The sequence below is a fragment of the Haliaeetus albicilla genome, chromosome 1 (genome assembly GCF_947461875.1).
Source record: "Haliaeetus albicilla chromosome 1, bHalAlb1.1, whole genome shotgun sequence".
NCBI lineage: Eukaryota > Metazoa > Chordata > Aves > Accipitriformes > Accipitridae > Haliaeetus > Haliaeetus albicilla.
Window position 1 is genome coordinate 84,578,485 of NC_091483.1, and position 25,279 is coordinate 84,603,763.

At 48.6% G+C, this 25,279-nt stretch overlaps 1 protein-coding gene across 11 annotated transcripts in view; it reads right to left on the reverse strand.

Moving 5' to 3' along the window:
• Positions 1-7,411: 7,411 nt before the first annotated feature.
• DYSF (dysferlin) overlaps positions 7,412-25,279 on the reverse strand; it is a 106,160-nt gene continuing 88,292 nt past the window's right edge. For all 11 annotated transcript variants that reach the window (XM_069797408.1, XM_069797358.1, XM_069797391.1 and 8 more), the window contains 5 exons: positions 19,601-19,700; positions 17,779-17,957; positions 16,960-17,069; positions 16,460-16,607; positions 7,412-10,503 (listed from right to left, as the gene is read on the reverse strand). In XM_069797408.1, coding sequence (XP_069653509.1) covers positions 10,465-10,503; positions 16,460-16,607; positions 16,960-17,069; positions 17,779-17,957; positions 19,601-19,700 — 576 coding nt within the window. In that variant the 3' untranslated portion in view covers positions 7,412-10,464. The remainder of the gene's footprint in view (positions 10,504-16,459; positions 16,608-16,959; positions 17,070-17,778; positions 17,958-19,600; positions 19,701-25,279) is intronic.

Genomic DNA, 25,279 nt, shown 5'->3' on the forward strand with positions numbered 1-25,279 from the left:
GATTTATGGTGAGCATGTCCACGTTTAGCAGAATATCGTTCCTTTGGAGACAGTAATGAGCATCCTGGGGATGCTGAAAAGCAAACTGACAGCTGGAGCTGTTGAGCAGCTAAAAAGCAGATCCTGTTACACTGGGTGAACCCAGCAGGAGCTGAGGGCTGTACGGATCACAGCTGGGCCTCAACCAGCCACCCCTTTGTGGGGGAAAGCCTGAGGCACAGGGGGATGAAGCATCATGGAGGAGGGTCCAACCTCAAGGGAAGGTCAAGACCTGATACGACCTCAACTGATGCTCTAGCTGCAATAAAAGCCTGAATGTATCCACAGCCATTTTCTCTCTGTTTTATCTCTTAGGAGAACGTTTTCTTCTAGCTCTTCTCCTTGGTTGGGATTTACTCCAGTCTGTTTTGTGGTTGTCAGACAGAGTCCTCTGACTCTGCTTCTTGCTGAGCTAAACAAGCCTACGTCTTCTAACCTCTTCCTACAAGGAGTCTCCATTCTCCCAGATACCTCATTATCTCTTCCCTGCATTTGCTCCAGGTCCTTGGCTGACTCCCTCCCCTCCCATTTTGCAGGAAGGCTGAAGTTGCCCAGAATGGACAACATTTGGGGCAGGTCCCCAGTTTGTGCTAGTTCTCCCCATTGCCCAGTTGAGATGGGTGGGGGAGGTAGAAAGGAGGGGATTATCCTTTCAAGGTTTCATTCTTTATGAACCATTTGAGGATTAGTAAAGGTCTCCAACATTACTGCATGCCTTGCTGTGTTCAAGCCACAAGGAAGATGATACCAGCTGTCTCCATTGCCCATAAGATTTGTGTTTTCTGGGACTTCTTAAAAGAGCTGGTGCTGGAGTTGAAGGAAATGTCAGAATGGCAGTTCTCATATGAAAATATGTGTATTTTTAGGTTTTTTACTTGGAAAGAAAATCTTGGAATTTCAAATCCCTGATTACTCAGACAGCTAGGAAAGGAAAAAAAAAAAAAAAGCAGCCTTTATATTATTCTTTCTATTTTATTTTCTTCCGATTGCATAACTTCTAAAAAAGTAATAATTTTGAGGGCCCTGACTCCAGATTGCTCACAGTCCCCAGGGTGACAAAGAAGGGATGGGCGACAGCACGCTACAGTGATGGGACCTCCACCAGACCTGGGCTGGGTGGCATCTTGCCGAACTTCCAGCACTAAAGAGGTAGACTGCAAAGCCACAACCATGACCTTCCTGTCCCTCTAGAGTCGCTAGGCAGCTCCAAGTCCCCGGACAGATCCAGCCCACCACTTTGAGACAATGTCTTCAGCTGCAGTGACTCATCCCAACAGGTGCCAATTGTTCTCTGTTGACTATAGAGGAAGACAATCAATTCAGGCTTTGTTTTCCAGCCTACAGCCATCTACATTGCAAGCAGATGACTCTTCCCACTGTGTTTTCATTGGCAAACAGCAATCATAAATCTCTTGCTTGTTCGGGTTTTTTTCCCCTTTTCCATATCCACCAAATCCTATTTGTCTTTATTTGCTTCAGAAAGAAGTACAACCTTGAGTCTGCTCCAAAGGACAAAAAAAAAGGGGATAAAGAGGCTGCTGCCTCCTCCACCCGCTGCCGAGCCAGCCCCAGGCACTCGATCCAGTTTAAGTGCCCTGGCTTCATGCTTTCCATAAACGTGGGATTATGCTGTTTCCAGCGAAAACCACCAAAAGGTCCCATCGTCAGGAGGTAGGAGAACAGATGAATTTCTTTCACACATGTTGAGAAGAAGGACGAAGAGGGAGAGGGAGGACGGCTTTGAGAGAGCTGGGGCTTTCCTAATTTGGGAGGCTGTAATTCTCCACTCCTCCTGGGATGGCAGTCTTTGATGAGGTCTGGACACAAATTGATGGCAAACCACAAGTGAAAAAGGAGGAGAGGATGGAGGAGAGGGGGAAAGACCAAAGAGAGGGGGAAAGCAAAGGGAAGGTATAGCCTGGCCACACAAAATTTGGAGAAATGCTTCTGTTGTCATCAATCAACTGGACCTGTGATTTGAGGGTGTCTCTACTCCGGCAGCCCAGTACACATCCCAGCTCAACCCTCAGACCAGGCTGACCCTCTGTCCACACTCTTGGTCTTCAGGCCACTGCTAAAATGTTGCCTGAGCCTGAAAACCCCAGCAATCTGGCCATGGGGAGCTGAAACATGGAGAACTTCAGTCTCTTCCCCACAGACTGGGTGGACATGGTTGAGAGGAGGACAAGCCTGGTTCATCCTACCCCAGGCACAGCACGGACCCTTTGTACTACAGCTGTAGCCTGGAGTGTGGACAGAAAGCCCATGGCCCTTGAGTGGGCAGACATTGCTGAAGAGAAGGAGAGGAGATGCCATGACGACCACAGTGAGACAGGCGTGGCTGAGACCTCTCTGTGCCTTCAGACCTTGTGGGCATAATGGAAAGAGAGCACAAGTCACCTCTCCTTCTTGTGGTATTGATTCAGTTCAAAGCATACGACCTTCATTCATTGATATCCATGTTTTCTTTACACAATTCTTTCACGGCATGGCACGTAGGCAGCACCATCCAGGCCTGAGGAACCATTGGCTCTCATCTCCTGCCTCTGATCCAGAAAGAGGGTAGAGAAGTGACAAAGGGCATGTTAAACCCTGAATCACTAGTCCCCTTGTATAACTTGTTTTGCAATCATTTAGCATTATGTTTGCAATGCAACAGGGAAAGTCCTTGCTCTGCCCAGAAATGCTTAGCCCCACTCAGGGTCCTGTCCTGAGATTCTGCTTTGTCCTGTGGCTACAAGTACACACAAGGGTGCAAACATGCCAACCTGGATCACAGTCACATTTGCTATAGTATCCTAGAGTCATAGTCTGAGAGGAAAAGAAATTTTCAGTTCGTGTTCTCCAGAATTGTTGATGGGATTCACTCGACCACAAATAAACATCTCAGCTGGATCCCATCAGCTCCCAAAGACTGAACACAAAATGACTCCTCCAGGACTGTGAGGCAGGACAAGACACTTTGATGTCTTGATCCTGCACCAGCTGAATGCTGCAAATGTTGCAAGGAGGCAATATGGTCCCCACTCCTGATGCTGACCTCCCTTCCCTGGAAGCCAAGGGAGCAGACAGTCTGTCTGTGCCCAGTACTTCAGGCGAAAGACAAGGTTTGGGCAATGCTGTTCAATCCTGGCTCCTCTGGCTCAGCAAAGCAGCAGCAGCCACAGCCGCCCTTTACTGGGATTATTTTACCACCTCACAGTCTGGATGATGGTGCACATGGCCTGAAACCAATGCCAGACATCTAAGCGCACAGGTAGGGGTGTGTGAGATGTCAGAGTGAGCAGATGCCCACAGAAAGAGGGATGAGCGCCTGCGTAGTCACAGTAAAAATGGGCTGGTTGCTAAAAGCACACTGCATGGAGAACAGCTCGCTGCCAGCCCCACAGACCTGGGAACCAAGGGGGCAGTGAAGGGACAGAGCACGGAGGAGAGCACAGAGCCTTGGTGGGTTTTCCTAGTGCTGATCACAGTTTCTGAGCTCCGCATTACTTTGAATTCAGCCTTAAATCTTGAGCAAGTAATTCAGCATTGAGAGGGATTACAATGGGCTCTATTTGCATTGCAAAACTGCTAAAGCTTTCTCTGCAGCGTCAGTCGATTTGAGCTGCTCTGCAGTCGAGCTTTGAATCCAGGCGGCATCAGAGCTGTGAGACACTGACTTTGCCTGGGACAGCAGGTTGCTGCAGCCAGGGTGGATGAGCAGAAACATTAAGCGCCAGATCTTGAGGGCACAGATGCAGCTGGTTGCTTGCTGAAGGTCCTCCAGAGTTGGTGCCAAGGTAGAGCTGGCAGCATCGTTGTATCTGTTTGTAAGGTGCCACTGGGAGCAGAGGGAAGATATAAAACCCATAAAACCTAATACCGATGTGGAGAAAAAAAGCCATGGTTGTGCCACTGTGCTACTCCAGTCCCCACTCAGAGTATTGCCTGAGAGGAAGAGATTTTAATTTTATGGTGGCAGTGACCATTTTTCTGCAGTGTGTGCAGCTCCTAGCACCATAGATGCCTGACTCCTCAATGAGCCCCTGGTAACATCAGCATCTTCAGCATTATTGTTTGTATTGTTACCATAGCATCAATAACTGTAAAAATTAATTTTAAGTGCCCAGTAGTTATCACCTCAAGTAGTTCTGATCTGGACCTTTCCAGCAGAAAACCTGGTTAAGGTGCACTTCTGCCTCCTTGCCCTATCAGGGACTTGTACAGGACCCGAAGGCTTTGGTAGAAACAGTCTCTCCTACCCTGAACTTGCAGAGTTAAGCCATCCACAGCGTAAAAGATGCCTGCTCTCACCCCTGTGCCAACCTCACAGGTTTGCAGTGCTGAGCAAACCATGGACTTCACCAGCAGTGCTGGAGAGCAGCTGGACGTGCAGGCTGTTCTTGTCCCAGGAGCTGCAGGAGAAGCTGGGACAGCCACCGCGCAGTGCCAGGGGACCCTGTTCAACACGCCTGGTAGTCGGTACAACTATACAGTGTTCTTCCTGATGGACAAGGAGCCCTGACACTGCTCCAAGGCAGGGACAGAGAAGCCAAGTGCCAGGGAGCCAAGCAGCCTGGGGGTCTCCCTGGAGTCAGCCCGAAGGCCAAAGCAGAGACCAAGTTGCACTCAAAGGTAAAAGAACATTTCACGGCACTGAGCCTGCTCTGCTGCAAAGCATGTTTAAAGCATTGGTTATTTGAGGAGGCTGGGATGTGAATGGGAAAAGCAGACCGGGCAAAAAAAGCTCATTTTCCTTCTGGAAGTTGATGCATGGCGGAGATGAAGACACAGCAGTTTCACGCCCCATTGCTTGGGTGTCTCCATCCTCACTCGGTGCTGAGGAGAGCCCAGAAGGCGCGATGCACGGATCACCACAAATCATCCCCCAAGTGCATCGTGTTTGGCTTGTCTGGGATGAAGACAGACTGCAGCAACACGGACGAGGCTGGCAGCTGTCCTGGCAGTGATGGCACCATGCTATCCATGGGGAAGACTGACAGAAAGCTCAGACTATCAGTCCAGGAGCTCCAGAGCCAACGGAGCAGCCTTTATACTCATCACAACCCTCTCTATGCTTGCCTCTACCAGGGAGGACATTCCAGGACCAGCAAATGCCATTCTGTGTCTGGGAGTGTTTTAAGCGGTTAGACCTCAAGTTAAGACTGAAACGAGTTGTTTCACTCGAGGCCAGGGCTATCTCCACCTTCCCGTCTGAAGATTAATGGACTCTGGGGCCAGGAGGCCACAGTGGTCTTCTCTACACATCATCCCATTAGGTCAGCTCTCCTGGCCTCCAGGCACCCGGCACGTTCCCGTCCTGTCAGCAGGTAATGAGCAAAACCGACTGCAGGCCCCATCTGCAGGGATTAAACCAACAAACACTACTGCAAGCGGCTTCGCAAAGCATTTTTACGGCAGCGCCTTGACCTGGCTCCCACCCCGTGTCCCCCTCGCCCTGCACCACCTCCCTCCCTTCAAACCGCTTCATTGCAAGCCACCCTTTTGGGTGGAAACCCCTCTCTTCTGAGCAAACAAGACCAGGCAATGAATACAAAATTGTTATGCTTGAAGAGAAAAATCACTTCAGCTGTTTTGCTAGGGGTTTTTTTGAATGTGCCAGTGAGCCTGCTGGAGGTTAAGGGAGTTCAGCCCCTCTGTGGGGTGGCAGCTTTCCAGTCCTCGTCTCACTGCCCTCCGGCTCACGGGGCTGAGCCCAGGCGGTGTGAAACACAACGGGGTGTTGTCAGGGCATCCCCGAAGGAGCTCACACACTTCATAACTCCAGCCTTAAATTATACACAACATCAAGTTGGAGGCCGAGGAAATAATAGGAAAACAAGCATCATTAAAGTGTTCAAGCAGCGGAACATTTTGCAATTAACTTTTGCATGCACCCATGCACGGGCAGGCATAGGCATGCAGGCAAGACCTGTCCCCTCGTCTCCTGCCACCCGCTCCTCCCCAGCAAGGGCCATCTCTCTCGTGCCTTCAGCACCGTGACACGGTCGGTGCCCCACTGGGACTTCCCACTGATGTGTGGGGTATGGGAGGCTGCGGTGAGGCTGGGCAGACTGGGTTTGGACCATGCCAGCTCAGAGTGCCTGCTCAAACCCCTGCGTCTTCCTCAGATGAAGTCTAGGACGTTCAGGTCTCCTCATCCCCTGCCTCCCTAGATCCCAGGCACCATCCCAAAACGTGACGCAGCGGAGGGGAGCTCCTATGCCAAAGCAGGCAGCGCCCATCTGCCCCCTTCCAGACCAATGGAAAGGTATTTGAGGATTTGGGCACACACAGCCCCAATCTCACCAGCAAATGTCTCTGAACACCTGAAGCATCTCCTTGACACAGCCTGTTTGTGCTGAACAGCTCCAAAAAGGTGTCAGAGAATTAATCCTCAGGTCACTCTAGATGATGGCTGTGTTGGCTGGACGAGTCCTTCCCTCCAGACCCAAAGGGATGTGCTGCCCTTTGAGTGAAGTCCAGAAATGGGAAGAGGCACGGAGACAAGCAGGGGAAGGGTCTTCACCTGGGCCAGAGCCGCCGTGGCTGAGTCCCGAGGAGGATCTGGGCATTCACATTCCAGCAGCTCAGGCCCATCCTAATGAGCATCTGCGCAGAGATGTGTGTACGTGCACAGAGCAGCCGGATGAGCTGAACTCCTTCTGCCTTCCCGCTGCAACGGAGGCTGAAATAGGTAGGATTCTTTTGCCCTCTCCCATTCCCCAGCCACCCACCTCCTCTCCAGCCACCCCTGGCTTTCAGTGGGCACATTTGGGGTGTTCAGGTTTATAAATGAAGTGGGCATCAACCTCTTTGCGAGTGACTCACCAGGGAAATGCTGGGGGTTGGCTCGCCAAAGCCACAGGGCACAAAGCGTCCCATGGCTCCTTCACCCACCCCACTCCCACGCCTGTGCCTCCTCCCGGCTTACGGGATGCTCCAGCTCACCGATTAGCCTTGAGAGCCGGCACACACCGACTCCCAGCTCGTGGGACAAGGTGTGTGACCTCCACATAAATCCTGCACGGTGTCACGGGTCAGGGGACGGCTCACAAGAGCACCGGGGAGCATGCACGTATCACAGCTGGGTCACTTCACTGTCCTGCAATGCAGTGTCTCAGGCGCAAAATGCAACTGGCAGAGGTACGAGCGGCTGCACTACCTGTGAGCGTTGCAGCCCCAGTCCCACATCTGTCCTCCCTTCTCCACATTTTCTGTTCTCTCCTCCTGCTTCTGCTCCCTTGCAACAGCAGCAGAGGTGAGAAAAGAGGAGCACAGCAACTGCCATTTCCCCGACCTGTTCCTTCCAGCTGTATTTTTGCATTCCCACACCAAAGGCAGAAGGTGCTGTAATTCCACCAACACAATAAAACAAACCAGGAAGAAGAACGTTTCAGAGCATTTCATTTGTAACCACAGTGCATTTTGCATTATTGTATGTAAGGCATAAACAGGTGATAACATACATCTTCCAGCCATTTCAAACCCCTGAATAACAGGGAGCCACAGGGAATACTTTATATAGGTCCTGCCTCCCGGCTGGCTTTGGTGGAGAGCCATAACCAAACTACAGAGGGCCCACAGTCAGGCAAACGGGTGGATGTGGCTGTTCAAGCAGAGATGCAAATGGGATTGAGTTGGTGTTTTCAGATGCTCAGACCTGCTTTTACCCACCCACAGAGTCCCACGGAGCCTTCTTGGCATGAAAATTCACCCTGCAGCCTGGACTGGGAGCCCAGAGGACTGCGTGTGGGGATGTAACCTTTTCCTTAGGCAGCTGGATGCCCTGGGTCCTGCTCTCCCATCACTGGTTTGTCAGGGAAGAGCTGCTGGTAAGTGCTGGGGAATAAAATGTGGTTTTTCACTGGGAGAGGTTCTGGAGAGGTAACACACGAATGTGTTTTGGTAGGGTTGCTTGCCTCTGCTGGGATAGACAGTGGTTGTTGTGATAGGATGGGTCATGAGCATCCAGATACAAGCAGCGCTTAGCATTCAAGCATGGGTCACTCATCATTTTGGGGCTCTTGGCACCACGATCTTGTTTCTGAAATAGGTAGGAGTCACAGAGCAATAATGCCAAGATGGGAAATTTCACAGTCTCTGCAAACTGAAGCAGGGAAGTGAAATCAGGGGCCTGATTTCCCACTGCAGATAGGAGAGCAAGGCATGCCAGCACTCAGCAAGACAGGCAGACACCTCTGTCGGCAGAGCTAGGTCATGGTGGAATAGGTGCAAGGACCAACCACACCAACATTTTTATAAAATATAAACCCCAAAACTCATTAAGGTGCAAACACAAGCAACTTTTGTCATCAACTCATCAGATCCTCAGGGAGAAAGCATTACAGAAAATTTGAGCAAGACCTGGTAGTTTGATAGTGGCTAATAAATGGTGGTGTGGATGCAAATGAGGTTGGGAGGCTTCTAGGGAAAAACTGAACAAATGCAAAAAAAAAGCATTTAACTGTGCCGGTAAAATGAAACACCCAGCCCAGGGCGTGCAAGCCCAGAGCCGACTTCACCGCTCAAGCTTTTGGGAAGGGGATGCTGGATCAGCCAAATCTCAGCAGCAAGGACAGGTTTTTATAGCTGCATGTTCTCCATGTCAAAGACACCCTCTTCACACATGGTAGTGAGCTGCCCTGGGCAATCTGGGTGCTGTTACAGTACTGAATAACAAGGGATTTAATGCTCAACACATTACATCCCAATCCAGCAAAGCAATTAGGCATGTGCTTTTTTATCCCTGCCTTCTGCTAAGCACAGGCTTAAGTGCCTTGCTGGAGCAGGGCAGGAGCTTACATTAGCACAGTTTGTCCTGAAAAACTCCGATCCCCCAGGATCACTTTTCGCTGCTACTTGCTCTCACATGTCATGCTGAGTAGTAACAGCACCAGGGGACAAATGAAACTGAGGAAGACGTGTCTCATCCTGCTGAAGGGCAGTGGGGAAAGATCGGTTCATCGTCAGAGGGACCATAGCAAAAGCCATGCGGTGCCAGAGCAGCAGGACAGCTGTCTCTCAAAGGGACATTTGCTTTCATGCCTGATGCCCCTGTTCTGGGAGACGGTTCCTTGCAGGATGAATGGATGCAGGATGAAAATTTGAGGCTAATGCTGTTTTGATTAGCATCCCCTCATGACATGAGCCAGCACTACAAAACACTGGAAATCCCCTTAGACCATACCGCTCCGTCTGACTGCAGCGGCAGAGAGACAGACGGACAGGAGGAGGGAAGAGAAACCAGCAGAAATGTCCCAACATTGCCATCCCAGTCCTGTCACAGCTGCCGTTTTCTCTGTGGGAGGCTGAGCAAGACCTGCAGGGTATGTCTCATCATAATTTGTTTGCAAAGCAGAAAGCAAACAAGCCTGCTTCCAAAGGTGCAGGTTATCTGCCTCATTAGCGCCCAGCAGCAGTGAGTTTTGCGGCTTACATTGCAGTCTGGTTTGTACTGTTTTGCTTAAGCATGTTTGGGAGCACGGGAGAAAAAAGACTACTGCGTTCACTGAACTGTGGCTGCAGGGGTTGCGTATAGCAGGAGAGGAGAAAAGCAAAGTCCACGCGTGCTGCTTTGCTCCTGGGATTGCTCTCAGGGTAGGGCTCAGCCCAACTCTGCTTTCTGCCACTACAGCACTGGTTTTGAAGGGAGGCATGTGGGACTGTAGAGGTGAAAGTGCAGCTCAGAGGGGAAACCGAGCTCCAAAAAACATGAGCCAGACTGCGCAGTCCTTCACGAGTGCAAAATTCAATAGGAGTTTTGAGTTAGAAATTACCACCAACTCCTGCCCAGTTTTTGCATCTCGGCCCTTTCCCTGGGTCCTGTATCTTGTGGGTTTTGCTCTCTTTGGAAAGGCAACGTATCAGCCCAGGGTATCAGGCTGTGCAGCACGTTTCGTCCTCAGTAGACTTTATACATAAGAAACCAGGTAATACACATTGCACGGCGAAGGAAAACAGAGGCTTGTTCAGAGTGCAAAGAAAAGTGTGCTCAGAACCTGAGGGATTTTGGCTTGCACGTGCTGCCTATGCCAGCAGCCTGCAACTCCTCTGCTAATGTCTGCAGCATCTTTGTACACTCACAGACTATATATGAAAAGGTCCTTTTCTCCCCCACCCTTTTCAGTTTTGCACTGGTATTCAAGCTTTACAAATCAGAGCAGCTTAACGAAAAAAAAAAAAGACAGACAAAGAATTAAAATAAGGAATATTTCAGAGTAGGTATTTGTTTACATGCTGCTTCCGAGGTGAGTGCTGTAGGTGGGATTCTGCATACTGCACCAGGGTAAGTTGTATCTTCATTTTAGCAGCAGCCTAGGGCCTGAGCGAGGCTGTTCATTCTCCATCTCTGTCTGCAGATGTGATCCAGTGCAGAGCCACAACTTTTTTCCAAAATCCCCAGGCAGGCACCGGACCTTTCAGGCGTTTTCCAGCACAGCTTCAGTTGAAAGGTTTCACCAGTTTCATAGCAGCATAGTTCTAGAGGGATGGAAAAACAAGGAGAGAAAAAAAGCTGATTTGAAGCAGGTACAGCAGGGTGGCATATGGAGGTTAAAGGATTTGGGGGGGCATAGCACAGAACTGCAGATGGGGCTGCATTCAGGACAGGCATGATGGCCAAGCTCCAAGCCCCGGTCTGCAGAGGCAGGAAAGCAAAAAGTGCATTCCCACTGGCAAGGACAGTAGAAGCCCAAGACACATGAGAAAGCAAGTCTTGCCTTCTTCCAGTAGAGGCTACTGGTCACAAGCACCAAGCAGTGAGCACCAGGAGTCACTCCTGGACTTTGATTGCTCCTTCCACCAGCTTTTATGATAAATTTCCACCTCTTCATACCCTCGTAAGAAATTTGGCACCTCCCCACCAGCACCAGCCCCGTGCCCACAGGCTTTTCTTGCAGGTGAGGAGACACGTCCAGCTCTTTGCTGAGCTGCTGCAGCCTCCCCCTCCCCTCTGGCTCCCGGTGCCCCTTCCCCTCCCTCTCTCGTCGTGCTGCTCCCCCACAAACCCGGAGGCTGCACTGACTACCCATGCCCTGACCTCGCATCCTTATGGCTCCTTCTCCCCACGATCCCCCCCAAAACCGGTGACCTCCTCTGCTCTGCCTGTTGGGTTGGACCCTTTGGAAAGGGGCCCCGGTCCCCGAGCATCCACCAAGGTGGGCTATGATGTTTTCTGGAGAGCTCTGCTTTCCACAGGCCAAAACCTGTGCCCAGGATCACACCAGCCATCACCTGGTCTGAACAGCACCAGGACAGGACTCGAGCCCTGCCCCATCCTGATTTAGTCTCTTAGTGCAAACCCAGCCTGCAGGTCCATGGACTACCTCCAAAAAAATCTGCCAAAGGCAATCAAGAAAGGCAAACCTATTGCTGATTTTTTTTTTTCTCTGCCTTTTCCACATCCCTTAACACCTCAGCCATCTGTCTCAGCGTCAGCATTTGGTGTGGGTTTTGTTCCCAGGAGCAGACACCCCAGGGAAGACCTTCCTGTGCCTGTTTTCTGGGATCTCTACTGTCCCTGTTATTGCACAGTGAACTATGGGGCTGCCATGGAAAATGAGGCGTCACAGTATTTTAGCTTATTATATGTGCAATTCCCTCTTTGAAAGAAGATGACAGCACTGTGAAAAAGAATAAGCTGTGTAAACGCTGCTTATCAAGACCACAATGAAAATACAGACGGAGATGCATGCTTAGGTCATTTGGAGAGAGCTATATTTAATGTAGCTCTGATTCAAACCCCCACGACCACATACTAGCCAGTTTGGAAGTCCCTCCCAAGCATATTGAATTTAATTGGTACAGGATGTTCTATCGCTCTGTCACTTGAAAAAAACAACTTTGGAACAAAGCATAGTGCTAGTTACCAGTAAGATCTTTGGAGGAACGGTGGAAAAAAAGAAAAAAAACCAAAACACAACAAAAGTAAAGTCTGACCAAAGGCATCTTGATAAATTACAACGTGTAGCAAATTATAAGGCAGTTTGCCAACTGAGGATTTCTAATAATGCCATAAATCAAGCAAGCAAAGTTAGGGCAGTTTACCAGAAGTCATTAGAAAAGCCTCCAGTGACATATAACCTTCGAATTAATTACCAATCCATTTGTCTTTCAGAGTCTATCCTCCAAAATACTCCTTTTTTTTTATGATTTGACTGGTTGCATTCTGGAGGGTAGCAAGCTTTCTGTCCAGCTATGAATTTGTATTAACAAAGTGTTGAAAGCCAAGCAGGATTATCAATCAGCACAGAACGCGAGCTGTAATTAGAATTAATGGCAATGGAAGCAACGCTGGGCTTGCAGAACACAAACAGAGCTTTAAAAGGTAGTAAACATTTTCATGGTGCTGCAAAGCAGAGCTGACTCCAGCTGGAAGCAGCGTCACATTTTTCTATGGTGGTAGCTACTAAAATCTTTACAATAATCACTGCTTCAGGGAGATAACTTCACCGCCGTATTCCCTATGCGTTATGGATGCAGAAACCCAGGCTGAGCTTTTATAACCTTTTCTTCTGACCTTGAGTCTAGCCCAAGACTTTCATTCAACCGTTCCCACAGCAGAAGGCAGAGCTCTTATCAGCTATGGCAATGTCAGATGACAAGTCCATCAAAGTCACTGGACCTTTCCAAAAAGCCCCACAGCGTGCCATAAATGAGCACCGCTGGACAGGAGCATAGGGTGGAACCAGAGCATATCTTGTAGAAAGACATTCAGTCTCAATACATGGACGCCCTGAGCAATGACGAATTTACCACAGCCTCTGGCAAATTGTTCCAATGGTTAATTACCCTTCGTCTCAAAAATTAGCATCCTATTTCCACTGGAATAGTTCCTCTAACTTCAACATCCAGCTACTGGATCTCATTATACTTTCGTCTGTTGTTTAAGGAGTCTTCTGATGTCAAGTTAAATCTAAGGACTGTCTAAAGAAATCATATAGGAAATATCCAGGGAATGCTGTTCCCAGAGTTCTAGCTTGTACAGACCATAATGACAACCACTCTGCAAAGAAAGCTAAGGCAAACCAGCCAGTAATCTGACACTAAGACTGGGTGGAAGAGCCCAAGTAAAAAAATTAAGAACCTCAGAATATCAGATTTTTCAACATTTTTTCCCATTTTTGTAAAACTAGAAAACTTTTTTTATGGAAATTTGCAATACCATGCAGTTTTCCACCCAAACCCAAAAGGCTTTTCAGTTGGAAATGGTCTCTCACTCACTAAAACAACTTGCTTTGTAAACAGTTGCACTAATGATGATTTCTTATGGATTTGTGCCTAAATTTTCTATACTGCCATACTCCCAGCTCCCCACAAATCTTGATGAACCTCCACGTTATCCTGAAGCACTTCCAGACCCTTCCCCTCTTCTGCAGGCCTCCCCTTGATCGTCCCAGGGACCCCAGGTCCCACCAGGGCAGCCACAGCACATTCCCTGGCTGGAAAACAACTGCTGGTTGCACAAAGCTCTCCTGGGAAAGAGACTCTGAAGAGGACCCAAGAGGAGGAATGGGAAGATCTTTATTCCAGCCCATGATCCATCACACGTACTCTGTGTCCTGAGGACAGCAGGAGCACAAAGGCACCACATCTTCAAGGGTTTCTGATTCCATGAAGTAGCTCTAAAGGCTATTTTGCAGAATATTCTGCAATATAGCCTCTAGAAAATACTTCCCAGGGGTGTAAAGCATTTTTCGATAGGTATTCTGAACAAGATCAAGCCATTGGCTTCTTCATTCACAGAGAAGCCTGAGCTTTTGGGAACCAATGTTTTTGGGCACTACTGTTGGGAACCACAGACAGCCCTTCGCCGTTTCGGATGGAAGCACACAACTTTCAAATGGAACATTTGCTCCTACTCTCCAGCTACTCTGAGCACAAAGCTGGGACTGTGGTTGGAACCTTTCGGCACTGTATGGGGAATAGAAATAAATAAAAAAAAAATCCCATTTGTATACCAAGAGCCAATGAAAATGCCCTGGGTTCATTTTCGGAGGGGATTCCTGTCTGTCTGTGATGGAGGGTGACCTGCGCAGGGTTAGCTCAGCTCATGGGACCGTTAAGTTTCCCAGGGCATATTGTGGACAGAGATTTCTCAGGTAAAAGATTTCTTCCTTCGGTATCCTCAGGCAGAGTCCAAACAGGATAAGATTTGGAGCCAGGGCTCAGACTTCTCTGGCAGCATCTCGTACGTGGTACACGATGCTCCTAGGTGGAGAGCCTGTACGCAGGCAGGGACATTCAACCTGCAGGCAGGGACATTCAACCTGCAGGCAGGGCATGCAACCTGCAGGCAGGGACATTCAACCTGCAGGCAGGGCATGCAACCTGCAGGCAGGGACATTCAACCTGCAGGCAGGGACATTCAACCTGCAGGCAGGTCCCAAGGCTCCTGCTGAGCCAAGGACCAGCTGCTGAAAAGCAATGACCAGAAGGACCCTGGAGGTCCCAACAAGCAGAAAGCTGTGGAAGAGCTCTTCATGCAAGGCCATAGCTAAAAGGGCAACAGAAGCAGGAAAATAGTAACTTCACCTCTGTTTGCCCCCCCTTAGCATCCCTGTATCCCTGTTCTTTACCCTCTGCCTGCTCAGACTGATGGTCCCTGTGCCCTAACAGGATTCCCTTGAGGCTTCCCTCCCATGACACATCCCTTTGCCCAGGGTGAGAGGGGCAGAAGACACACAAAACCCCTCTACCTGCGGCATGGGACCTCAAAACTGCACGTGTAGTGGCAAGATTACATATACAGTGCTAAATGCAGCAAGGTCCTTATTTTAAATGGGACCTGATGGTGCTCCTGGCACACAAATCAGAACAGAAGTGAGGAAGGATTGTTTTTCCATGCATTTAATCAGGGATGTAATGGTGAGCCCTGCCAAAGGTCAGGATGCCAGGGGCATCCTTCATAGCAAGCCATCACCAGCGCAATTGCCAAATTTAGTGCCTGATGAAATGGGTAAGGAACTAAATCTCCAAGTCGATACAGAACCAGTGACCTCAAAAATCTAAGGGAAGCTGGCCAAATACATAAAAACAGAAAAATTCCATGAAACATGGCCTTACTTTTTCAAAATATGACTAAAAATTGACCTGACCAAAATGAAATTAAATACAACAACATTTAGCTAGGAAAAAGGGAAAAATCCCAAGTAATAATGAGTGTAAATCAGTATTTATAGTTTGCGAATATTTTCTCCTCTCAATCTTGTTTTTATATGATACCACTGGAACAAAGGCAAAGCCAGTTGCATCTTCAGGGAAACACTGAGTTCTTGGTCGAAAAGGCTTGGTTTCTGCTCCTTGACATAAAGGGGAGTCTCCAGGAATGGCTCCAAGTACAGGGCAGGGAGGAGGCAATTCAGCACGAATCTGCACTTGCACAATTACTTCCTCCTTCATACTACTTAGCACCTCCAGAATCATTTCTCCAGCAGAAGTATCCCAGCCCTTCCCATGGATATGAGGATATAGAGATGGGGAAAGCCATGATCTAATCCCATCCCCTTTTTTCTCAACAGGAACAAACGAGCGTGCATGACTTCAAATCATCTGAAAGTGATTACGATGGTGAGGAGAAATTCCACACCTCGCTTTTTGGTTGCACGTTGCAAGCACACAAAGCCATCTGCAAAAGGCAGCCACATTCTCTCACATGAAGTTATAAATTACTCCGAGTTATTTTATGAAAAAAAAAGTCATATACAAGGAGCAGAATTTGTTAAGTGCTGGAAAGAGAGAGGCGGGTCATTTTTCTTATCAGTCTGAGGGGAGGGGAAATGGCATCCAAGAGCTGGTATGAATTATTCCAGTGCTGTAGAAACAGAGGAGGATACAAAACCTCATCCTAAGCCAAACTGGAAGGCCAGGACTCCATTATTTATTTATTTTGTTTTGTCAGTGGAACTGACAGTAAGGCAAGAAAAAGCCACTTTCTTGATTAATGAGGCGAAAACCCTCCCCTTCACTTCAGACATTACATCGGTATAACGTGCTCCAAGCCTTGATAACAAGAGACAGGGCTGCCCAAACACCTCTAAACTCCCTGCATCTTTAAACAATTACAGACCGATGCGTTTTTTGCCACTACTCAGCCCTGTAAAATGTCTGCATTTCTAATTAGGCTGCGTGTTTGTCAGGGATTTTCCCACCAACCCTGCAAGACCTCCGACATCAGCAGCTCGAACCTCTTTGAAAACAATCAATTAACATCACAATTAATGGGCACAAAGAGGCGTGAGTCTGTAGCAGAGACCAGAAACGCAGGCTCTCTTTTTGACCCACCATGGTCCACCGGGTTGTTCCTCAGGGACCAGCATGGGACTTTGCAGCCACTGGGACCATCCCTGTCCCCACAGAGGCAAGTCAGCCACAGAGACCCAGGGGAACACCTAGGACCTTGGTCAGCCCGCCCTGTCCTCTCCCACACCCGTTGTACCGGGAAGGCGTAGATGAAGATTCCCAGGAAGAGCAGCAAAACGAAGAGCACGATGGCCAGGATAACCACCCACTTGTACCGCCGCCACAGGATGTACTTCAGGGTCTTGTATGGGGAGGTGAACCATAGGAAGGAGGTCTCCGGGCGCCTGGAGCCAAACAAAGTTGAGGTCACTTCTGAGTTTCACAGTGGTTTCACCCTCCTGGACCCCCAACCCCACGAGCATGCCCTGCCGTAACAAGCTGGCTGCTCACCCTGCAAACACACATCCCTCTGGGGGGACCATATCAAATGGCCTTCTCGGTGGTCCAGACCAGCCTCCCAGCCACCCTGGGTTGTCTCAGCTCACACAATCTGAGCATCAGCAGCTCAGAAACAGAGCCTACATGGGAGGAAGCCCATTGCAGACAGCAGACCTCAAACTGGGAACACAGATTTTCAGTTTGCCCCTTGAGAACTCTGTGCCCTGGTGGTTACTTTTCCATTCAGGATGTTCTTACTTGGGGTCCTCCAGCTTGGGGTTCATATTTGGCTCATCCCGACCCACGCCAGCTGGCCGCTCTTCATGCTCTTGTTCTGCCACAATTTCCAAGGTCATTTCCAATTTGCCCTGTGTGGGTTAAACAAAACCAAACTTATAAACAACAACAACAAAAAAAAAAGGTCGGGGGGAGAGGTGAGAAATGAATGTATGATGCAAAATACTGTTTGGGGAAAGAAAAACTACTTTGAGCATAACCCAAGCACTACCAACAAGGACCATGAGGAACCCAGTAAGAGTGGATTTCATACAGATCCCTCACCTGCCCACTACAATGTTCTCAGCTGATACTCCAGGACATCTCAAATGTCACTGACACCCAAGTTTAGCCAACCAACTCAGGCGTCTTTTGTTGAATGACTTAATTCACTGCCTGGACTCCCTTACCTGTATTGAACAGTTGCCAAAGACCTGAACAGGAGCTCAGACACTTATATTTAAATATATCAGTCTGACAGCTGGAACCTTTTCCTGGTACTTGTCACAACACAATATCGTTAAGAATAGATGTGACACAGAGTCAAATTAGGTGGCACATTCCAAAAACCACAGCAAAAATCCCACAGAACAAATAATTTCTTCTGAGACACCTGCACGGTGCTGGACAAATCCTGGAAAACATACAGCTGACAAAAGCTGGTCCAGTTTGTAAAATTTGCAGCCCAAGACTCCATTTCTTGCCCTGACCATGGCATCCTGCATGTGCCTGGCCCAGCTACGTCCCTTCTCAATGTTTTGAGTGAGTCCCCCAAGAGAAGACGTGAAGAGGCCCCCTTACCGCCAAGATCTTCTTTTGATCCTGCTCAGCGACACAGGGCCACCATCCCTTGACAGTTTTCTGCTCAAAGAGTGACACAAAGCGACCTGAAGACAAGGTCTCATCTACTAGCTCTAAGGAGCACTTCTCAGCAGTCTTGGCAGGTTTGGGCATCCTGTTGAGATCCATCTGAATGGAGCCTGCAAGGAGGAACGTTACTGGGAAGACATCTTGGTGTAACAGGTCCTTAAAAGGTGGACTCTTTCCCTGAAGAAATATTCACTCAGGGAGCTTGGGCAGACACCCACATAGCAAAGGAGAGACAGTGTGGCCCTATTTCCAAGCGTAGCGCTGGTTTTAGCCAGTGGCTCTTCCTGGGAATTGAGCACTTGGTATCACCATAGTGCTTAGGAAGACCTGAGCCATGAAGTCCTTCTAGAAGACGCTGCAAAATATCTGCTGACTTACGCAACTATATCGTTGGATGATTTGCACTGAAGTCAACCAGGCAGGCTGAGATTTTTAATGCAGACTAAGAGATTTACATGAAACTCAAATTGTACACACCCGGAGTGCAGTCAGTATAAGAGCATCGGGTAGGAGGCTTGCAGATCTCCAAACAGGCTACTTTATTGGCCCACCCGGGTGAGTAACTGCAGCAGGATACAAGAAGGATATCCCACAAAATTGATAGCTTCCTTCTCAGACAGAGTGATCCAGTAATTAGCACATTCATCTAGCCTTCAGGAAATCTGAGCTCAATTCTCCAAGTTTTAGTTGAAAGTGCCTGCATTTAATTTACATTGCTACACCAAACTTACAGTTGGGAATGGCCAAGAATGTACACAAGGTCGGGTCCTGTGGCTCAGCTGAGGGACAGCAGCTTTTTACACTGCTGTGGATGACTCACATTCAGTATCGTGCCTGTATTTGTAGCTTTTCTGTGCCACAGATTCTTGCAACCAGTGACAATGACAGCACAGATCAGGTTTGCTGTGAAACACTTCTGAAGTCCATTAACGAAAAGTGCTTTACAAAAGCCAAAGACCACTTCTATTTGCTGGAATTTACAGAGAATTAATGTTGGCAGTCAAGAGCTCCTGAGGTACAGAGCCAGAGCTGGAAAATGCACCTTGGAGAAGTTATTTCAGCACTCAGCCTAGGTAATTAATCAAAGACAGGATTTAAAAGGATCTTGATCACATACTTCCTCAGTGAATCTTTTGATATTTGAATTTTTTTTAGTGGCAAAAAGAAAGGTCAAACAAGATCCAACCAAAAAAACCATAATGCTGGAGCCTCCAGCTTCTGCAGATGATCTGCTGTATGGCTCTGCTATCATTCCTGTCAGAAGTTTTTGGTTTATTTTTTTCTTGACCTAAACCTAGCTTTCTGAGGATGATAAATGAGGCTAGCACTGAAAAAGACAAGTGTTGGACTGAGTTGTGTTCCTGTCTAAACATCCCAGGTAAGGCAAGGCAGGTCAGTGATCCTGCCTGGTGCTCTCAGCTCAAATACACAGTTAGCCCTGATGAGCACATTCCAGCACAGACTCAGATGAGTCACGGGGAATTGGGGCCTTCCTGGAAGGTGGTGGCTCTGTTGGACTTGATGATGCTCTCAACATTATGTCAGCCCAGGAACAGGCTGCTGCAGGCTGAGACTGGAAATCTGCCTAATACAAACCACTTATCATCAGTCCTGAGCTTATGCTGACACTGAATCCTGTTCAGTGGCTTAAACTGGTCTTGTTACACTTTCTTCGTATCCTGAAAGGATTCAATAATTTTTTCCTCCTTGTCTGCATCAGCAGGGATGGAGCTAAAAACCTCTCCCCACTTACCCAGGTAGTCATCAAAAGAGAACTTGTCATTGTCCCAGATCTGGAAGATAAGCTGTGGTGGAATCTTGTTTTCTGTCTTGTCCAAGCTCCAGAAGTGCTCCTAAAATCACACCGGAAAAGAAACCAAGGAAAAATAAAAGGCTCGTTAGTGGAAGTGGGCAGAGCCTGGCTACTCTCATCTCCCAGCAGTGGAAGTCCTGTAACATAAAGCTCTTGGTGTGTCCTGCTCCAGTTCTGCAGGGCCAGAGCCACAGGAGGACGGCACTGGCTCTGGCCAGTTCTTGGGCAAGGATGCTCAGTGGAAAACCCAAGATACTTCCAGAAGGTGAGGTGGTATCTATTTGTGTCTTAATTTAGTGACAGCATTTTAGCAAACAGGCACCGTGAGCTTGCAAATAGGATCTTTTGGAGTGACAGCATCATATTCACACGATGTAGATGAGGGTGACTCTCCAAGGTGAAGAGAGCAACAAGTGTTGAGTGCCAGTGCTGCCAAACTTCACCTTCCTCTTAATTAATGGAAAAATACAAGAAAAAAACTTAAATTAGCACTTATGGTAGGCAATTCAAATACATCGCTTCCCCTTCTGCCCACCTCTCACCCCAGCTCTGCCAGCAGCCAGACCCCTGCACAAGTCTGGATCCACCATGCTCTGATCTGCTGCCAGGTCTATCATAAGCAGTTTGTCAATTCGAGACCAGCAAACACCTCTACCACCTGTAGGTAACCTGTGACTCCCAAGTTTACTTACTAAACATGAATTATGTAAAGAAAGAGACTGGTGCTTTCATAGCAGCTCACTGTGTGGTGGGTTCCTCAGTTCTCAGATGACTTTGTTCATCTTTTCTGCACATCTCCCAGGTTTCAATTCTCAGGATAGGTAAATGCTAGAGTTGGACGTGGTATCGCAGTAAAACTGCTGCTAATATTACACTGGGCTGCTGCCAGTGTAAGTACATCGAAGTTCAAGAAAGGAGAGATTCAGAGCACCAGCGAGCAGTGATGACCAGAGCCTGGCTCCCTGCAAACCAGTCAAGCAGTGGCACTGTGACACCTGATTTCTGTCCTTATAACGTGAGATCTGTCACTGTCTATATGCCCCTCTCATTTCTATTATATGGGCAATTTTTTGTCTATTCCCTGCCACTAGAGCTGCTGTGACAACCTGTGGAAAGGTTTTGCAGCAGTCCCAGAAGCCTATTTGTAAAGCACCTGGAATAAAAATTACGCCGTGAGCATCCCTTGCGATTATCATCATTTACCGAGCCCTTGTGCAGTGCAGGAGCTATCATCCATCAGTTCTGCAACCTGGCCACAGGAATAAGGAATAGACACTGCCTGGGAGACAGCATCCATGTGGGAGCTCAGCAGTAGGATGAGGCAGCAATTTCTGCTATCTGCAGAGGAGATGATTTACAAAACACTCGCCCATGAGAAGTCTGCAACTGCAGCGGCCCGGTTACTACAGCGGATAGGTCAACAGCAAGGCAGATGGTCTGCCTTCTGGATAGTCAGACCAACACTCCCCAAAAAGCCAGTAAGGGGGAACACTCAAATTAGACTTCTGTAACAAGGAGGGTTTGAATCCCATTACTGTGACAATGAGCTTGCGGTCACATCATTATAATATATGGTGGATATGTGCCCATGCCACAAAATTTGCTATTTATGTGGTTGCAACCAGTAATATTTCCCAACAGGGATCTAATACCACTTTTGGGATGCCACAAGATGCCTGAGAGTTAGGACTAAGAAGTGTTAGAACAGAAGGAGAGAGACAGAGACGCACAAAAAGCCGAGGTCTTGTTATTTCTGGCTCCAGCCAAGGCTTGCAAAGAGGAGGCAGAGTCACGACCGGTGTCTACTGACAGCACAGGCTCAGAGGTGTGTCCTGTGGGCAATGCCTCCTGCCGCACTCTTGCAACATGGCAGTATCATAAACGGAACAGATTTAATTAAAACCAGGAAACTTCAGCATTATTCATGACACATACGTAGCACCATAAATTCACTGTGGTGGCTACAAGACTCTGATTCATTATATCGTGCAATATTAAAAAAAAGGAGGAAAAAAAAAGAATGTGTCACACTCCATAAGAACATAAATATTCAAGCAGGGAGACTGTGGGCACTTAAATCCCATTGAAACTGGTTTCACTTTAAGAGATCACCCTGGACGGTTATATTTCAATTTAGCTCCGTTCCCCGCCTTGCTTTGGAAAAACATGCCAGCATTTTTGCAATGGAGCATTTTATTTATGCATTTTAAATATTTTATAATCTAGAAAAATAAAATAAAGTCAATGGAAACTTCCATCTCTGCCCCTCTGCTCATTGCAATGTATTAAAATGTATGTTTATCCAAGGCGGGGGGGATGTTTTCCCAGCTAATAAGTCATTTTAAATTAAAACTGCTAAAAAGGGAAAGAGCTTATGGGGATTCTTCCCTTTCCCATATATTGGTTGGGTCCTGCACTGCAGAAGGGTTGTTAGTCATCCAGAGAAGAAAGCCTCCGGGAACCACGTATCCTTGCCTAAAGAAGAAGGCGGCCAGATGACCTCCCCATGGGTTGGAAAGGTTCATCCGGGGTCTGCGAGATGGAGGAAGACCCATCTCCCATGGTGTGCACCACAGACAGACACCACAGGCTCCTTCTAATTGCCCCATGCTGGGGCAATTCAGGCATCCCCATCTATGCTCAGCTTGGAAGAGGATGAAACATGTCCTACAGGTGCCTCTTCCTCTCCAGGGATAACTAACGTCCCTGGCTCAGAAGCAGATTTCACCACATCTGCATTCATCAGACGTGTTCATGCTCCGGGAGCATTGCTGTGCTGCTGCCTGGGTTGAAGCACCTCTCCAAGCACGTGTCGGACCTTCTCTTTGCACCGTCCCATCCACCTGAAGTTGAACGTGAGCAAAACTTCGCACCTGAGCAGCCCCTCCGAAAGGGAGTGTGGGGATGGCAGCTCTGCTCTCTGGCAAAGGTACTGCCTGCTGGAAGACCCAGTCCCATGGGTGCCCTGATGGGGAAAGAGGAGGAACCGGGAAAAGGAGCAGGCTGTTGTGAGACCCAAATTACTGCCCCGGACTCTGAGCTGCTGCAGCAATCCCCCTTCTCTTGGTGGGTTCCTTCCCCATCTGCGGTGCTGGCCAAGCTGTCCTGGGACAGGAGGAGAGCCCCTTGGACCCGGTGCTGCAGTGCCTTACGGTCATCTCTCACACAATAAAACATTACCTGGATAAGTGTCCCCCAGGACTGACCATGCAATTGCTGGCAAACATACAGGACTTTGGGGTTCCACCTGCCCTCCTCCCCATTGCAATGCCCAAGGACTTGCCCATGCCCAAAGCCAGCAAAACCCATACCCTGGCCAAGTGGATGCTGGCTGCATCCTCCTGCCTCCCCAGCACCACTTCTACCCCTGAGAGCAATGCCCTGGCTTTCCAGGGACTCCCTGCCTGATGAAGGATGACTCGGGCAGGATTCGACCCTTTCCGGGTGGCAATGCGGAGCGCGTACGACGCTAGCACGATCTGTACAGCTTTGGCCTTTCTTGTGGAAAAACACTGTAAATGTGGTTTGGCTGGTGGCGAAGCTTTCCTCCTCAGAGCCCCGTGAAGCTGGGGACACGGCGGAGCAGAGCTGGAAGGGCAGGCTGGGGAAGGAGGAATTTGATGCTGAGCGAAGTTTATGGGTCCATTTCAAGTCAGTGTGAAATTTGCCTCCGTGATTAAATCTAGCTACGAAAGTTCACTATAAAAACAACCCGCGGCAAGAAATTTATTTCCTAGCCTTTTGCAAGACATGGGAAGGAAGGGGGCTTGAATTATTGTTTGGGGGTTTGTTTTGCAGTGTGGGGGGGAGAGGGGTGGCTGGTGAATATTTTACGGTCATGAATAATGCAGCAGGGGAGGCAGGAAAAAAAAATAAGCTCATATCACTAGGAAAGTGTTGACAGGGCTGCATTTCTTCTGGGTTGCTTATGTGCTAAGGAATACAAAGTAAGGAGCAACCCCGCTTTTTCGGGGAGGCAGTGAAGCCCCAGCATGTTCGCGCCCAAGCAAGCCTGACCCATTTCAGCACGTACATGTGGGAGAGCATCAGGTCCCTCATCCCACAGCAACGGGGGAGCCCCGGCCACGCAGGAGACCCCCCTCAGAGGTCAGGCAAGAAAAGCCTCCTTTCCTGCAGGTGCCAGGACGAGCTGTCCTGCAGGGCCATCCTTCAAGGTGTTGAGAAACTGCTTCTCTGAACCTCATCCCATTGGGACACTTCATGTATTCGTAACAAGCAGACAGTTGAGAGCGCTCATTATTGCACTTTTACTGGACTGACTCGCCTCTTGGATCTCCCTGCTGTTGCCAACTCCGACAATTGCATCGCAGGTCTCGTGGCACTTGGTTTTCTGCATCCTCCCCTGATCAGGATGGCAGCTGAGCAAAATCCCAAGCGTACAGCATCTGCTGCACATTCGGGCACAGCCTTGCCAATACCTGGAGGAACACTCCAGGCGTCACCACACCATAAGTGTGAAAGAGTCATATTTGCCTTGGGGCACATACTCTCATTTCGGTCCCTGGAATCACTCACTGCAATGCTATTTTCTCAGCCTCCCATGCTTTCCTTCTGGCAGAGTTTATCAGGCTTTTCCAGGGACATGGGGCTATCCCGCTGCCATTTAGGGAGCTCCAAGACTTGGGGGCCCAGTCCTAGCCAGTTTGTGAACAACACTGTTGGACCTTCAGTTCTCAACACAGCCATGCCTTGCTCATCCCTCTCCATACATCCATTGGAAAGGAAAATTCCCAACAGTGACTCTTGTCTGAATATCAGAGAGGCTGCCAGGGCATCCCAGGTCATGCCTGCTGCCCCTGTCCTATTACAGAAGACTGTTGTGTCGTCATATCTGCTTGTTGCAGTCCCATTAAAATACATAATATATGACTGCCTTGTCTAACTCTGCCTTCCTCTGAAAAAAAAATGTACTTGGAGCCCCTTCAAAATGTTGTATTTTGGCTAAATGTGGAAGGAAAAGGAACACTTTGTGTTTTGCTTTGCTTTCTGATGTCACCAAGAAAAACAGGGAAGGACACAATAAAGGACAGGAAACAGGAGAGGAAAAAGTCCAAAATTAAAAGGCAGTAGCCTTTTTTTTAGCTTTCTGGCACCAAAGAGGAATCAAAATTTCAATCTAATAAAATAGTAACTGTTTTTTTAACAAAAATCAGTGCTTCAAACTCAAAATTTCAAACCAAAACCAGACAGAGCACAGAGATTTCTTGGTACACCCTGGAGATTCAGCGACAAATGTAACAGAACAAGGGGATGAAACAGGGACACGGTTGCAGAAACCTTACATGCCTGCGTATTTTTTTTATAAAATTAAACACAGAGAGGCTGCACACTTACTGCAGGGTAAATTCTCGCCCTGTCTGACAACTACACGGAGCCCAGGCTGCCCATGAGCTCTCAGGTGATTTAGAGCATCGCGTTACGAGCCACCACTGCACAGCGTGAGCCCCCCCACGCAAAAATCAATTGCAACAGGGACGTCCCCGCGTGCCCCACCGCTGGCACCGGCTCCTCGTTCCCAGCTGGTGCGAATCTGCTGGGCGCGGAAAAATGCACCGGCTGATCCGCCCCAGGTGAGGGTCTGGACTGTTGCAGGTCGGA